At 37.1% G+C, this 17408-nt stretch overlaps 2 protein-coding genes across 6 annotated transcripts; both read left to right on the top strand.

The window, feature by feature from the left end:
* Positions 1-3212: 3212 nt before the first annotated feature.
* On the top strand, positions 3213-7558 carry LOC108987902 (probable L-cysteine desulfhydrase, chloroplastic). Of its 2 annotated transcripts, none has more exons than XM_018960961.2 (2): positions 3213-5030; positions 5639-5903. In XM_018960961.2, the coding sequence occupies exon 1, from the start codon at positions 3545-3547 to the stop codon at positions 5024-5026; it is 1482 nt and encodes a 493-aa protein (XP_018816506.2). In that variant the 5' UTR covers positions 3213-3544; the 3' UTR covers positions 5027-5030; positions 5639-5903. The 2 variants fall into 2 exon arrangements, with proteins under 2 accessions (XP_018816506.2, XP_018816505.2); XM_018960960.2 differs by lacking the exon at positions 5639-5903 and adding an exon at positions 7203-7558 and having other exon boundaries at positions 3214-5030.
* Positions 7559-10363: 2805 nt separating this feature from the next.
* LOC108987889 lies at positions 10364-15986 on the top strand. 4 transcript variants are annotated; one of them, XM_035695727.1, is made up of 6 exons: positions 10364-10427; positions 10553-10662; positions 11639-11988; positions 12074-14040; positions 14692-15027; positions 15123-15986. In XM_035695727.1, exons 3-4 carry the CDS (start codon positions 11642-11644, stop codon positions 14025-14027), a joined length of 2301 nt encoding a protein of 766 aa, XP_035551620.1. In that variant the 5' UTR covers positions 10364-10427; positions 10553-10662; positions 11639-11641; the 3' UTR covers positions 14028-14040; positions 14692-15027; positions 15123-15986. The 4 variants fall into 4 exon arrangements, with proteins under 4 accessions (XP_035551620.1, XP_018816486.1, XP_035551619.1 ...); XM_018960941.2 differs by lacking the exon at positions 10364-10427 and having other exon boundaries at positions 10459-10662; positions 14692-14814; positions 14917-15027; XM_035695726.1 differs by lacking the exon at positions 10364-10427 and having other exon boundaries at positions 10459-10662; positions 14692-14814; positions 14907-15027.
* Positions 15987-17408: the final 1422 nt, after the last annotated feature.

The following is a 17408-nucleotide window of genomic DNA, read 5'->3' as shown; positions in this document are numbered from 1 at the left end:
TATCTTATATGGGCTGAAGAAAACAAAAACCCGAAGCCAAGCCTTTTCCATAACATAATAAACCTTGAGCTCTTAGTTTTGTAACTGCTTCATCTAAACCATGTTGTGAGACTTCTTTTGATGTACAAGTAGACATACCTAAGCAAGCCAGTTCCTGGAAAATAGAATTAGTTAAAAGAAGTGCAAGCTACCTGATTGTTACAAAACTAATCCGAATGAAATAAAATAGGCTCAAAATGCTACAAGGTATGTTATGACTTCGTGAAGGCTTCGACAGAAGAGAGAAGGAGTTGGGTCTTGAACTGAAGTAAGAAGCCTTGAGGCGAACAAGGTCGTTTTTGGCAGGGAGAATAAAGAGACAAAACAAAGTAGCAGCACATGAGGCCCTTTTGGAGCAAACCGTTTAAGAGAGTCCTAATAAGAACGTGTCGTTTTGATTACTGTCAGTAGGAATATGCAGTAGGTTTATTTTATGTTTGCATTTTGTTATTTGGGGAATGCCACGTCAGTGTATGTCAAAAAGTTGTTAGTGATAGAAAGAGGGAATATATGAGAGAATGGAAGGAAGAAATAATCAACGAATATCTTGTATGAATTTAGCATGAACACTGGAGGCTAGGATTCCTCGGAAACCCCTTATCATTTACAGTCATTTTCAGTATTATTCAGTAATATTCCATCAATTTCATCTCTGTTTCATTTCTATTTTCATCTCTATTTCTTTCCCTTATTTCTAAATATAACCAGACCCGTAACAATTGGTATCCAGAGACACTGATTCTAGTGGCTAAGGGCACCCGATCCAAGCAACAACAAGAGAGAATACAGAGGCAAGTTGAGTCACATAAGCAGAGCATCCATGAGATTAGAGAGCAGATGCTTACTATGGTTGCTACCCAGAACCTAGTACCTCATCGTGAACCACCTGTAGAATTGGAACCAGAAAACTATGACCATTGGAGGCATGGGCAGAGAGGAATCAAGCTGGATTTTCCACATTTTGATGGAACAGACCCAGCAGGATGGATCTTTAAGGCATCTCACTATTTTGACTTTCATCAAACACATCCGGCTCAAAGATTGCTCATGGCATCATATCACATGGATGGAAAGGCATTGATTTGGTACCAAGATGTAGCGGATACTAGACAGTTTACATACTGGCAGACCTTCATTCAAGCCCTCCAAATGTAATTTGGAACCACCGCTTACGATGACCCCATGGAAGCAATCACAAGGCTGAAGCAAACTTCAACAATAACAGCTTACAAAGGTTAGAGACTCACAAGTTGAGCTACTTTCTTAGTGGCCTCAAAGACGAGATCTGCCTCCCACTCCTTATGTTTAATCCGGTGAACTTGAGTGCTGCATTTGGCCTCGCAAAAATACAAGAAGAATATCTGGTCAGTACAAAGAAAACAATGAAACCGTGGATGGAAAGAAGCAAATCATCATCATCAGGTGGTGGTCAAGGGGTAAATTCTGGTGAAGGTCATAACCGAGCCCCTAAACATGCAGCCTCTACCAAGAGAGTTTTCTCTACGAAGATGGATGAAAAGAGAGAGAGAAAAAAAAAGATTATGTTACCATTGTGAAGAGAAATGGGACCCCTCCCATGTATGTAAAAGCCCCAAAGTATGTATGTTGCAAGGGTATGATGAAGGGGAAGATGAGAAGTCAAATGAGGATTTTTATGATTCCAAGGATTATGAGGAAGGAAGTGTGTTACCTACTGTCCAAGGGGGACCAGGTATTCAAAACGCATGACTTCCCTGAGGTTATCATCTTTGATCAAAATCCTCTTTTTTTGAGTTCATTATGGAACTCTTTGTTCACTTTACAGGGGTCTGCACTGAACTATAACTCAGCCTACCATTTCCAAATTGATGGTCAAACCAAGGCATTAAATAAAACATTGGAGTGTTATCTCAAGTGCTACGCTGAGGGCTAAACCAAGGACTTAGACTCGGTGGCTATCTATGGCAGAATGGTGGTACAATAGTTCCTACCATACATCTACAAAGGTCTCTCCTTTTGAAGCCCTATACAGTTATTCACCCCCAAGGCTCACATCTTACATTCTAAGCACATCAAATAATGACTCTGTGGACCACCTTTTACGAACCAGAGAACATATCAAGCAATTATTGAAGGAAAATCTCAACTTTACTCAACAGCGTATGAAATTATATGCAGATAGAAGAAGAACAGAACGAGAATTCAAGATTGGAGACTGGGTTTACCTCCATCTTCAATCATATCAGTAGAAATCCGTGGCACCTCGTCACAATCTCCAACTTTCACTGAGATTTTACGGGCCATTCCAAGTGATCCAACGGCTTAGTGCGGTGGCTTACTGCCTTGATTTACCACACTCCTCTCGGATCCACCCGTTGTTTCACATATCGTGCCTAAAAAAGAAATTAGGGGTCCAGACCCAACTGATTCCCTCTCTGCCGCCAGTCACTGCGAACAACGAGATTCAGCCAGAACCCGAGTGCATTATGGACCACTGTGTCAAGCGTCATGGTCATCGTGCCATCTCTAAAGTCCTTATCAAATGGGTAGGAGCCATGACCGTCGACAATACCTGGGAGTCCCTTTGGAAATTCCAGGAACTCTACCCACACCTTGTGAGCAATGTTCTTTAACTTTGGGGACTTCGTGAAGGCTCGACAAAGGAGAGAAAGAGCTGGGTCTTGAATTGAAGTAAGAAGCCTTAAGTCAAACGAGGTCATTTTTAACAGGGAGAATAAAAAGACAAAATGCAGCAGCAGTTAATGAGGCCCTTTTGGAGCGCACCGTTTAAGGGAGTCCTAATTAGAACGTGTCGTTTTGATTACTGTCAGTAGGAATATGTAGTAGGTTTATTTTATATTCGTATTCAGTTATTTGGGGAATGCCATGTCAATGTATGCCAGAAAGTTGTTAGTGATAGACAGAGGGAATATATGAGAGAATGGAAGAAAGAAATAGTCATGGAATATCTTGTATGAATTTGGCAAGAACACTGGAGGCTAGGGTTCCTCAAAAACCCCTTATCATTTACAGTCATTTTCAGTATTATTCAAGAATATTCCATTAATTTCATATCTATTTCATTTATATTGACATCTCTATTTCTTTCCCTTATTTCCAAATACAACCAGACCCATAAGAAGATATGTTTCAAACAAAAGCAAAACAAGTCTTAAAAAACTTGTCTGAGTTCCAAATAAAGTGTAAGTTGACGGGGAAAATGAGATAATCAAGCATGGTCTTGAATGTGACTGAAAATATAGGGTGGCTGAGAGAAGTATCGACGATTTTCGATGGCTTTGAGGAGGACGAGGAACATTGGCTCCGTCTTTCTGCACTTTCTAATCCCGTAATCCGTCGAGGGTCGAGAAAGTTGTGAAAGGAGGCATTTTGAAGCGGATAACCGATGTGGGAAGAAACCTCAACCGAATTGATTACGTGGTAAGATCTCCACCATTGGTTTCAATCGAATGGTCCACTTTTGTCAGATTGCACGATTGCGGAGACCTTTGTCTGGGGACCTTCCATGGTTCCCAGTTTTCCTCGTACCGATCTATTTTGCAGCTTTGCTGCCTCTGGCTATCCCTCTCTCTCTCTACCCATTCTCTCTGTTGCTCACACTCCACTAGGCTCTAACCCTCTGCGAACCTTAACCATAACCCTGCGCACCATGGCCTCCAACCATCTCAACGGTGACTCCCATATCCACCACCTTCCCAAAAAACCCAAACTTTCTTCCACTTCCCTCATCACTCCCTCTGAAATCCAATCGGAATTCTCCCACCATGATCCCTCCGTCGCCCGCATCAACAACGGCAGTTTCGGTTGCTGTCCGACCTCCGTTATCAAGGACCAACAGGTCCTACAGCTTGAATTTCTCCGCCAACCCGACCACTTCTACTTCAACTGCCTCAAGGAGGGGATTCTAAAATCCAGGACTGTCATCAAACAGCTCATCAATGCTCGCCACGTCGACGAAGTCTCCATCGTCGACAACGCCACCACTGCTGCTGCCATCGTCCTCCAACGTACCGCCTGGGCCTTCGCCGAGGGCCGTTTCGACAAAGGTGATGTCGCGATTATGCTTCACTACGCCTACGGTGCTGTCAAGAAATCCATCGAGGCATATGTCACGCGCGCAGGTGGGTGCGTCATCGAGGTACAAATGCCTTTTCCTGTTAATTCCAACGATGAGATTATCCATGAGTTTAGGAAGGCATTAGAGAGAGGGAAAGAGAACGGGAGGAAAATTAGGTTAGCTGTGATTGATCATATCACTTCCATGCCGTGCGTGGTGATCCCTGTGAAGGAACTGGTTAAAATTTGCAGGGAAGAAGGTGTTGACCAGGTTTTTGTGGACGCGGCCCATGCCATTGGGTGCACTGATGTTGATATGCAAGACATTGGGGCCGATTTCTATACGAGCAACTTGCACAAATGGTTATTTTGCCCACCTTCCATTGCTTTTTTGTATAGTAGGGGCTCGCCCAAATGCTTGGACTTGCATCATCCTGTTGTGTCTCATGAGTATGGAAGTGGGTTGGCCGTGGAAAGTGCTTGGATTGGGACTAGGGACTACAGTGCACAATTGGTGGTTCCAAAAGCTTTGGACTTTGTTAATAGGTTTGAAGGCGGTATAGAAGGGATCAAGAAGAGGAATCATGATAATGCTGTGGAGATGGGGCAGATGTTGGCCAAAGCGTGGGGGACCAATCTCGGGTGTCCTCCGGAGATGTGCGCAAGCATGATCATGGTTGGGTTGCCGGCTTCTTTGGCAATCTCGAATGATTCGGACACTTTAAAGTTAAGGACACATTTGAGGGAGAATTTCGGTGTTGAAGTGCCAATATACTACCGGGCACCAAAAGATGGTGAGGTTGGCGTGATAACTGGGTACGCACGGATCTCCTATCAAGTCTACAATACATTCGAGGATTACACCAAGTTCAGGGATGCAGTAAACAAACTTGTTTGCGATGGTTTCACTTGCAACCTTCTTTCTAATTGAAGAGGTAAGTTTTGCTTTCCTTTATCCGTTCTATTTTGATGGCTTGAAAGCTCTTGGTAATTTCCTACGGACTACAATTTCCTTTTTAATGTCTACTTCATCTGCTAGTTGTAATGTACTGTTAGTTCTCCTATCTGACGTGTGCGTGATTGCAGAGTTTGTGTTTGCTAATTTGATACTACGTAGGTGGTAAGTTTGTCTTGTCATCAATAAACAACTCTGACTTAAACCTTAAAATGTCAATCTTCAGGCATGCCCATTACACATAGAACTGTACCACCAGAGCTAAAGAAAGCATTCACAATGCTCTCATAGAGGTAGCAGATTAGGGCTGTCAAAAAGCAATAGCATTAAAATCTGAATTTAATTTTGTCCTTTAATTGGAAATTGAGTCATTTTATTTATTTATTTTGGGAATGAGCATACTATTTTTCCCTTTCCTTGCATGAGAAGAATGTATAAACTAGAAAGGCTATTTTTAGGGATTTAAGTGATTATGCTGCTCTTGCAGCCCACCTGTTAGCCTTCTCCTTCATTTTAGGCAACTCATTTATCCTTCTTCACCATATTCTTATATTGAATATTTTCTTACTCTATTTAAAAAACCTGCAGGGGCTCCTTCGAATTCCTAGACCCTCCACAGCTCCACTCGTTCTCTACCTCTACCTTGCCTCCTACCAACGAGATATATACCCTTAAACAAATTTTATTACTATAGATTTGTCAGAGCATTTTATCCAGTTAATTCATTGTTTTGTCCTGGAAAGGCGAAGCCCCTCATACAAATGTTTGTTCAGATGACCCATATCATGTACAAAATGAAATTCATGCCAGTACATTTTTTACAAGTAATTCATGTCAGTACAATTTTGTCCACAAGATGCGATAAAATGTGTATAATTACTTTAATTAAATTTACTTACAAAGAAATTCCTTAATTTTTTTTTACTTAAAATATTAATTAAATCTGAACCTAACTACGATGGTAAGCATTGATATATTGTAACACCCTTAAGCACCATTCTCATATTGTGCAATTAGACTTAGTTGTTTTCTCAAATATCAAGGATTCTGCAGAGTGATATTACTTGTTCTATTTTGTCTTGTATATGTCTAAAATGAGTTTAATCCATCACTTCCTGAAAATACTATGGGTTTATTGCTGCTGAACAAGAAGGAAAACATCTTTTTAACATGGTTGCTGCCCCTGCCCCTGCCCCAAACGGCAAGTGTTATTGTGCTTCCAATACTTGCAATGAAGCAAACCAAGTTTTCATGATCAAGAAGAAATGACTTGTTAAATGTCAGAAGGATTGAGCAGGATTATTGACCAGCCCCTGTACAACTGGGTAGCAAAAAGTTAATTTTGTTATGTTTGTAATTTAAGAATTTTTGTATGCGCAATAATTTATTTCTTTCTCTCTTCCCCCCCCCCCCCGCGCAGGTCATCTCTTTTTTCCACAGAAAATATCTGTATTATTAGCTCTCTCTCTTATGGCGGAGGAAAACCTATGCACCCAACTCTTAACTGAATTGGTGTTTTATTATATATGTCTCTCTGTGCTGTTTCATATCTTTAATTACTCATTGGTGTCTGTTTTGCTGTGCTTAATTTAAATATCAGTTTCTGTTCCCATGTGAGCTTCCTTGTGCATTTTCAAGATTGTCAACTGAGATTGAAACTTCTATTCAATGTTGTGAATGGAACAAGTAAAATTCTCAATACTGTGGTCAACGGTTCAGCTAAGAAAATTAGTATTTGTTGCTTTTGTAGTCATATGTTTGTTATGATATTTCTTGTGGCCATGTAGAGTGTTTTGAGGCCCTGCCCTGTTAGCATTCATGGGTATAAAACCCGAAATTTAGAATGATTGGCTATTCCATAATAGATTAAGTTGTTTCCTATAGATGCCCTATGTTGTTTCCTTAAGTTCTTTCTATTTGAATGGTCCACTTTTATGTTGGCATGGAGTTGTTGACATGCTAGGGGGAAACTTTCTTTTGGTTCTTCAATATCTTTTACAAACATAATTAAGGTAGCAATATGTTCATTATACTCTTGGTGGATTCCTTGCAAGGAAAAGTCATTCAATAACTGTCAGTTGTTTCTGAGGTGATGTATTCTATTCGTCTTTACTCCAACGAGGCACTGAACAAGTGTTCTGATGAATGGCAGCATGGTTCTCAGCTTGGCTCGGATGCTTGTCTACCTTTCATGGTTTCGGTACCATGAACTCCCAAAATTAGTGGACAAGCAGCAAACACAGAGGAGCGAATGAATAATGGAGAGTAGAAACAGTTAGCTTTTGTGATTAGAGTTCCTAGAAGAGATGTTTCTATATATATTTATCTGTTGTGCTCTAAGAGATACTTGTACATATTTTCTGACTGCTTGACATTTGGATGCTCTTTAACGTTTGAACTCGGAGTTGACTTTTTTTTTTTTTTTTGGTTGTGCGCGCGCGCGCCATTCTCTGTGTACTGATGTAAATTTTCTCTGGTAATGAGAGCTGCTATGCATAATCTGCCATACTCTGCGGCATTAGACCTTAAAATTAAAATTGAGCACAAATTTAGAAGTGCTACCCGCACCCTGAAGGACGGGGTTGCCCCTAGCTGAAAAAACACATAAAAAAATTTAAATCCATAACAAATTTACAAAACCATCTCAAATCCACATCACTACATATCGAAAACCAAATCTAGCAAAAGGAAAAAACCGAAAACAATAAAAAATTTGAGGATATGAGGAGAAAGAAACCTAAGGGCTCGTATGGAGAGTGAGATGATATGCTTATTTTATGAATAGTAGTAAGATAGTTCGTGAATAGTAATGAGATAATTTAAGTTGAGTATTTTTTAATTTTGAAAAATGAGAGAGAAAAAGTTGAATAAAAATTATTATAAAGTTAAAATATTATTAGAATATAATTTTATAATATAATTTTTGTTGAAAATTTGAAAAAGTTGAATTATTTTTATTTTTTATTTTTTGTTTAAAAGTTGAGAAAAGTTATAATGATTAATTTAAAAAAATTGTATTTAAATTATGTTTGAGAATGAGATGAGATGAGATCTATTTCCAAATAAATCCTAATGTTGTTTGAGTCAAACTCTCATAGCGGGTCTGTGCCACCAGAGAGGAAAGAGAAAAGATGCGAACACGGACCATGCCGACTACCAGAGGGAGAGAGGGCAGTGGTGCACATAAGAGAGAAGAGAGAGCTCAAGAGGAAAGAAGGAAAAAGAGAGAGGAGGAGAGGAAGAAGTGATTACGGGGTGGGATATGCTAAAAAATCCATCTCTCCAAAAACGATGTCGTTTTTGTATTTTTTATTTTATTTTATTTTATTTTTTGTTAAAACAGAAATTATAAACAAGAAAAGAAAAAATCATTATCAAAACGACATTAACGAAATCTTATATACGTGTGTATATATACATAAGAGTATTGTTTGATCTTGCCAGGAAAGGTTTGAGATGGTGACTTTTGTGCGCAAGGTCTTGTCACACTTGCACCAAAGTCCATGTCGTGTCCGGCAATTGCATTTATTTTTCTTGTCTCCTAAAGTTCTTGCTTTCCCAACCATAAAGTATAAACCACTATCTCCCCCCATTGCAATAGAACAAGCAATCTTCTGACTTTCGGATCCGGTTTCCCTACGATTATCTGCTCTGGTTTTCCGCAGTCTATGCCGGCGATCTCCACGCCTGACTCCTTTTGTGCGCACAAATATGTAGCATTTTTAAGTGGCGAAAATAACTTTTAGGTTTTTTTGGTTACTAAATCAATTTTAACTCATCATTATAATTTTTTAAAATTTTAATATAAAATATATAAATAATTTAATTTTTTCATATCTCAAAATAATAATAATAATATTAAAAATTAATATTTTACCAAAATAATATGATTTGGATTCAAAGATGAGTTGAGATAGATTGAGATAAGTTATAAATAATAAAATAAAAGTTAAATTATTTATTATATTTTATGTAGAAATTTAAAAAAAATATTTTGAAATTTGAAAATATAAGATGAGATGAGTTGAGATGAGTTACAAATACAAACGAAGCCTAAAGAAAGCATTTTTTATTCAATTTGGTCTAGTTACAGTGAAATCTAAATATCATCCACAATACTAATTTACTGTAATATTTTTTTTTACATTTGTATAATCTAATACAGTGTATTTTTTAACTCTATAATTCAAACTCTTTATTTTTTTCTTAAATTTATATAATCCAATACGAATGCTCTTAAATGTTGCTCCTGGTCCTGCTGGATAATGTAAACCTTAACATTTAAGGTAATAGAGTCCTGATGTTGTGTCTATCTCTTTAAAGAAAAATTATATCTATAAATTGTTGTGGATAATTTATCTAATAAAGTATTGATATATACGCTTGCAAATAGAATAATTCAATTTTAAAATTTAAATCTTATAAATCAAATCTTACGTATATACACGCACGTATCATAAATCTTTTTAATTGGATAAAAATAAAAGCACTCTCGGCAAAATCATATAAACCATTTCATAGCCATAAAACCAAATCGGAGCAGCATAAAAGATAAAAACTGAAGAAGGAGAATATAAGTTGTTTGGAAAAAAAAATGTACTTGAAAGAAATATTATTAATTTAATATAAAGATGACAAAAAATACTTTATTCTTTCGTGAGAATTTGATAATAATAATAATAATAATAATAATAAAGACAACCTCTAAACGGTAACTGACTTTTAAACTACTAAGTTTTATGTTGATAAATAAAAATGGACAATATCTAAAACAACAAATAATTATGTAAATAAAATAAATAAATAATAAACTTTTTGATTTATTTCAAAAAATATAAATTTTAATTTCTTGAAGCTTAAATGATCAAATTTATGAGAGAATGGATGCTTTAAAAAATAATAATATTAAAGTTGGTGATATTTAGATTTTTAAATAACTAATTTTTTTTTATAAAAATTAAACCATCGTGATTTTTTTCTTTTTCTTATCTTAGAAAATATAATCCCGCAATTAGGTTCTGTTTAAATACAAAAATACTCTTAATTTATCACATCTCATCATTCTAATTTTTTTAAATTTTCATATAAAATATAATAAATATTTCAATTTTTTTAAATTTTAAAATAATAATAATATTAAAAAATAATATTTTAAAAATATTTTATTAAATTTATATAAAATTATATCATCTTATTTCATCTCATTATTAAAATCTTATTTTAACATAAATTGGTACGCTTTATCCTCTTTAGCCCAAAAAAAGAAAAAACATTAATTAATTTCGTAGGCTCAAAAAAGAAAAATGTTGATGTAAGAAGTTGGAGGAGGAAGGAGAGAAAAATGTTTTGGAGGAAAGTAATCAATTTTCCGTTAGTGGTAATAATAGTGGTGGGAGTATTAACGTAGTTTTGGCTTTTTTTTATTTATTTTTTGTTGTTATCGTACCAGACATCCCCAATTCACCCACCTTTCTCTTGCAATGTGTCTTGTGTGGGTTGCAGTTTGCACGTAATTACGTATATGTAACCATTTCGTCGCAATCTCTGGGTCAAAGGGCCCGATTTCGATTTGGGTACTGCGCCGGAAACCTCTGTTTTTGATTTATACGAAGGTTAAAACTCCTTTCCTTAATTGTTTAATATATATTCTTAGTTTTCTTTTTGAATTTTATACTATATAGTTCCAAGGGTTTGGGATTGACCCTCTGATACAGCTTGGGGGTTTCTGCATAATTTGGCATTTGCAGGGTTTGATTTCTGATATTTTGAACATTTTTGGGATCAAGGGATCATTTTAGTGATTTTCAATTTCAACAGCTTTTCTCCTCTCTAGGTTATTGAGGATGTAACTTCTATTACTATTGAAGTTCAAGAGTAAAAATCTGAATTTTTTGTTATTTAGGGCTCTTGGTGAGGTTTCTGCTAATTTATTCTTCTGAGTGTTTGTTTTACTGACGTTTCTTGAGTGCCAATTTGCTGTTTCTGAGCTCCGTTTGTTTTTCGTAATTATTTCTTATGGGGACATCAATGGTTTGCTTATGTATTCTATGCTCTGTTTCTAAGAAAATCGCTAGGTTAGGAAATTTTGAGAGAAAAGTTGTTAACATTACGAGGGTTAATTCACGGAAAGAAACTTCTGCATTTCTCAGCAACAGAAAGAGCCACCATTGCACCTGCCGTGTTTTTGGGTATAAAATGGCGGATTATTGGAGACAAGTGTCTTAGCTACAAATGTTTACTTCAAAAAATAATCATATACAAATATTAATTGGTTTTGCAACGGTCCTAACTTTTGGTTGAGGTTGTCAATGATTATGATACTTTGATATACCATGGATTATGTAGTTTAAACTTGTTTCCAACCTCTTCTCACTTCTGAAGTATTGGGGATGTTAAATTTCATGGCCTCCTTGAACGTAGAGGGTTCAGGGTCATAGTGATATTTGCATGCAATTTAATTCAGTATGTCATGATGTTGTTAGCCTATTGGTTTTTTTTTTTGGAGAGTTGTTAATGTATGAAATAAGTAGCTTTGTTCATATGGCTTCTGAATGATTTGAAAAAGTATGGAAGTTCTTTCTGAGGCAGGTCATGATGGGGAAGAAAATTATAGCGATTTGTCAATCAGGGGGAGAATTTGAGACAGATAGAGACGGTTCCTTGTCATATAGGGCTGGAGATGCTCATGCCATAGACATTGATGACCAAATGAAGTTTAGCGAGTTTAAGATAGAAGTGGCAGAAATGTTTAATTGTAGCATTGATGCCATGTCTATCAAATACTTCCTTCCAGGCAACAAAAAGACTCTCATAACAATTTCCAATGACAAGGATCTAAAGCGCATGATAAAATTTCATGGGGACTCTGTCACTGCAGATGTTTATGTCATTATGGAAGATTTTGTTGCCCCCGATGTGTCAAACTTGCCTGCTAGTAGGTAGTCTTCTTGATGTCTCCACTAATGTTTAATTATTATTGTTGGATTTTTTTTTTTTGCGTACAGACGATCTTTGGTTTTGTAGGTCAAGCAGAACAACCTTGTCAGAAACTGTTCTTGCTGTTGATGCCCCTCTTGCTGTTGTTGATGATATTGTAGACGATACCACCCAGCCCGAAATCCCACTCGATGCCCCTCTTGATGTTGTAGATGATACCAACCATGTTGACACTCATATTGATATGCCCGCTGAAATTTCTCCCATTTTCTCTATCGTGGGTTCCAATGAGGAGAAACATGCTAAAGGTGCACAGCAGTGGCAGAATACTATTACAGGTGTCGGGCAAAGGTTCAGCAGTGTTCATGAATTTCGTGAATCACTGCGTAAATATGCCATTGCGCATCAGTTTGCATTCAGGTACAAGAAGAATGATAGCCATCGTGTGACTGTCAAATGCAAAGCAGAAGGCTGCCCTTGGAGAATACATGCATCAAGGTTGTCAACCACTCAGTTAATATGCATTAAAAAGATGAATGCAATGCATACATGTGAAGGTGCTGTTGCGACAACGGGGCATCAAGCAACTAGGAGTTGGGTGGCTAGTATTATCAAGGAGAAGTTGAAAGTTTTCCCAAATTATAAGCCCAAAGACATTGTCAATGACATCAAACAGGAATATGGAATACAATTGAACTATTTTCAGGCATGGCGGGGGAAAGAAATAGCAAAGGAGCAGCTTCAGGGTTCATACAAAGAAGCATATAATCAGTTACCATTTTTCTGTGAGAAGATAATGGAGACTAATCCAGGAAGTCTTGCTAATTTCACCACTAAGGAAGATTCAAGTTTCCATCGTCTCTTTGTCTCATTCCATGCCTCATTATATGGTTTTCAACAAGGTTGCCGGCCTCTCCTCTTCCTCGATAGTATACCATTAAAGTCAAAATATCAAGGAATGTTGTTAGCTGCTACAGCTGCAGATGGGAATGATGGTGTTTTTCCTGTTGCTTTCGCTGTAGTTGATGCAGAGTCTGATGATAACTGGCACTGGTTCTTGCTACAACTGAGATCTGCCCTCTCAGCATCTCATCCAATAACATTTGTCGCAGACAGACAGAAGGGTTTGAGGGAGTCCATTGCTAGTATATTTACAGGTTCATACCATGGCTACTGCCTACGGTACTTGACGGAGCAACTTATTAGAGACTTGAAAGGGCAGTTTTCTCACGAGGTGAAGCGACTCATGGTTGAGGATTTTTATGCTGCTGCTTATGCGCCTACTCTCGAAAGCTTCCAAAGATGTATTGAAAGCATTAAAAGTATCTCTCTAGAGGCATACAATTGGATTATACAAAGTGAGCCCCAGAACTGGGCAAATTCATATTTTCAGGGTGCCAGATATAATCATATGACATCAAATTTTGGGGAGCTGTTCTACAGTTGGGCATCAGATGCACATGAACTACCAATAACACAGATGGTTGATGTGATAAGGAAGAAAATTATGGAGTTGATCTACACACGACGAGCAGATTCCAACCAGTGGTTGACAAGATTAACTCCATCCGTAGAAGAAAAACTGAAAAAAGAAAGCCATAAAGTCCATTCTCTTCAAGTGCTTCTGCCAGCTGGTAGTACATTTGAGGTTCGTGGTGACTCCATTGAAGTGGTTGATATTGACAATTGGCATTGTAGTTGCAAGGGGTGGCAGCTAACTGGTTTACCTTGCTGCCATACTATAGCAGTTATTGGTTGCATCGGCCGTAGCGCCTTTGATTATTGTTCCAGATACTTCACGATTGAGAGCTACCGATTAACTTATTCAGAATCTGTACATTCTATTCCAAATGTGGACATGCCTGTACAGAGAGATTCTTCTCAACTCACAGTAACTGTAACCCCTCCTCCCACCCGTCGTCCACCGGGCCGGCCCACTACAAAGCGGCATGGACCACAAGAGGTAGTGAAACGTCAACTCCAGTGCAGCAAGTGCAAGGGCCTTGGGCACAACAAGTCTACTTGCAAAGAGTTCATTTAGAGTGTTAGATATTGTAAGCATCAGCTTCTCGCATACAATGCATCTTTATACTCATTTCCTGTTATGGAATGATGCTTCTCTTATCAACTTTCCATTGCATGTCTTGACTTCACTGGTTTTGCTGCCGAGCATATATTATTGATGTATTTGTGTATTGAAAGTGCAAGCCCCAATGCATAAGTTAATATTTTGGGGTACTGTCCCTCTTCTAAAAAAGCCCAGTGCATAAGTATTCATTATCTGTAGGCATGTTTCTCCTTGCATTGCTTTGCTGTCCATAGGAGTACATGCCTCCGTATGTTCTATCCTCATGTATAATCTTCATTGGTTTTGCTAATTAGGATAACTTATGGATGTGTGTATATGCTGCATGTGCAAAATCCCTGGGCCATAGCATTCATGTGCATATAATGGTGACTGTTGTATATGCAATATGCATGACTGATGCACTCCTAATATTGATGGACTATGTTGATGACATGCTGTTATGTAGCCCTAGCACTGATATTTTTAGAGGAAACTACGGAGTCCTCTATATACCGAAAAGTCTCCAATGAGGAAAAAAAAAGTCTGCCAGATTTTTTTTCTCTCCTTTTCATTTCCCTGTTTTACTATCTTTTTCTGACATTGAATTAATTGATCTCGTTCTGTTTTCTGTTAATAGGGTTGCACTGAAATTCCATGGGCATCAGATTCTTGTACATCTGACGACTCTAGTGGAGGGACTGAAAGATAAACCTGTACTTTTTCTTTAAATAACCAAGCCGCGGATCTGATTTCTGTAACGGTAGTTTCTCTTGTTTATTCATCTGTTTTGCTAACTTTAATCTTTGTTAGTTTAAATGACATTTAGTAACCATGAAATAATAATATGAAAAGAATGTCTTAGGGTTGTTTGAAAGGTTCGATGAAGTCGGAGTCACCTTGCTGATGTAAGCATCCAAGTATTTTGGTTATATGGAAAATAAGTTTTAAGGGCAACACAAATATGAGTTTGCTGGTATGTATTTCAATTGGTTATTTCTATTTTAGAATGATGGGTGGCATTTATCGGCTATGTTCTGAATTATTTTCTTTCCATGTGATAAAGTACAGTCAAAATACGGTTTGCTGAGTATTACGAGCCAGAAGTTAGTACGCGGGCATGATATTGATGTGGTGTTCTTGCTGCCCACAGTGAAATGAGCATTGCGATGGTGCAGCTGGATTTGAAGTCCTTCATGTTTCTTGTGGGTAGAGAAGGTATTAAAAAGCCAAAAGGACAATAAAGATTAGAACATGTGATTCTCATATTGGAAACGTGGAATAAGCGCTAAAGTTCTGGCTCTAAGGCTTGCTGGTGGGCATACCCAGTGTTACAAAACTGGTTGCAGGGTTGGGCCACATGGTATCTGCCATCTGGACCTTGCTTGTAGACAACATAATAGGCATTCCTCTTGTAGTAGGAGGGTAGGAGGGTGGCTTCACCCTCTCTGATTGCCTGGAGGACAGACGTGACCAGAACCAATTACAGATTGAATTCAACATCAAATTGTTTATGCAGAATTCATGCACACCACAATCAGCGTGATTTGCGCACCACAATCTGCGTAATCTGTGCATGAACCCGTCCTTTTGTGTATTATCTAGCTCCATGTTCCAGGATGCTACCATTATTGCCCAAAAATGAAAACACATCCCTGAGTTCAACGGGGCAAAGGATGAGGTCGAGGAATTGCTTTCATCGTCAAGGTTGTAGAGAAGGTGATGAGAGATTTGTAGTTTCTGGGTGTCGGTAATTAAAAGTTTTGGTCTGAAGGTTTCCAGGAGTATTGATGAATCGGCACTATTGCTTTATTATGGTTTTCGAGTCATCTATTCTTCACTGGAAAAGAAGCACAACCTGCTTCACGTCGCTTCTAATCTGTCTTGAACTTCTACACAGCGCAAAGAAACTCTTGAGAAGAAAGTTCTATCTTAGCCATGTCGCATTTGCTAACCTGCTATACTTCTAGAATTCTGCTTCTCTTTGTTTAGTTTCTGAGTCCTTTGATTGCTCCAACCTGCTGATCACCGTCGTGTACTGTTCCTCTCACTCCTCGTCCAATCAGTTCACCTCACTTCCAAGTTGCCCTTGTGTCCAACCACCTCCCCCCATTTTTCGCCCATACCTGCCATCCTCCATTTTTCCACCTTCATATCAGTTGTCGGCGTCGGCGCCACGACCTTTCTTTTGTAGGTGCAATACTGGTGTGTGTTATGGAGTATGGGGATGAAATTAGGAGACTTATTATAGAGAGAAGTTTAATCTTTTTGAGAAATAATTTGCAGTCTTAACTATACAATATTCTTTTTAAAAAAATGAATACATTTGCAATTCATATAAAAAATTTACTTTTTAATAGAAGGCTCTACTATTTTCATTGAACAAGACTGTGCATTTTCAATATCCGGTATTGCTTTGTTTTTTTAAAATATGCAGTGAGCTACTCTTCGGAGCTAGGTATTTTCAATTATTATGTGAATAATAATGAAAAAATAATAAAAGAATTAATGATAGAATATTGAATAGTAGTGAATAGTAATGAAAAGTATGGGTGTCAAATCGTGTTAACGGGTTGTGTTTGTGTCGTGTCAAGACATGTATATTATACTATATAGGTCAATCCTAATCTGATCCATTAAGCTTATAGTGTCAAAATCTAAAATCCTAACACGACTCATTAACATAACGGGTCATGTCGTGTCAATCCGTTTTGACTCATTTATGTAAATGGGTTGAACAGATCCAAATTTAACTCGTTTGATTTAGTTAAGTTTAGCTTAATTTTATATAAATGTTAAAATCGTAATATTTATTAAAAAAATATATACAAAACTAACTACAAGTCTAAAATTACAACCCAAACAATAAAAATATCGAAATTAAAATCTCAACAATTTTATTTTTTAAGTATAAAGATATAACTGTAATTTTAACTTTCATAACGGGTCAAAACGAGTTGACTCGTTATCAATCCATTAAGCTATCGTGTCTTAACAAATCAATACGTTTTGATCTGAATCCGTTAAGGCTAAATCTTAATCCGCTTTTATTATGTCGTATTCGTATTAAGTTAACGGGTCGTGTCATATATTATCATTCCTAATAAAAAAATAATAAAAAAATAATAAATAATAATGAAATATTCTAAAGATATTCTCAATATTGAAATTAGGTCTCATCACTTATCTCCTACTGAAGCATTTGGTTGTTATGAGAATCAATTAAAAGAATCAATGGGATGGAGTTTGTGGTTTTTAATGGATAAATAAAAAATAAAAAAATGGGCAGCTAACTATAAAAAAATTTACGTAACTTTCACATACTATCTTTTTTTATTAAATATTTAATATATAAAT

This window comes from Juglans regia, chromosome 11 (assembly GCF_001411555.2).
Source record: "Juglans regia cultivar Chandler chromosome 11, Walnut 2.0, whole genome shotgun sequence".
NCBI lineage: Eukaryota > Viridiplantae > Streptophyta > Magnoliopsida > Fagales > Juglandaceae > Juglans > Juglans regia.
This window is presented reverse-complemented; position numbering and strand designations above follow the sequence as displayed.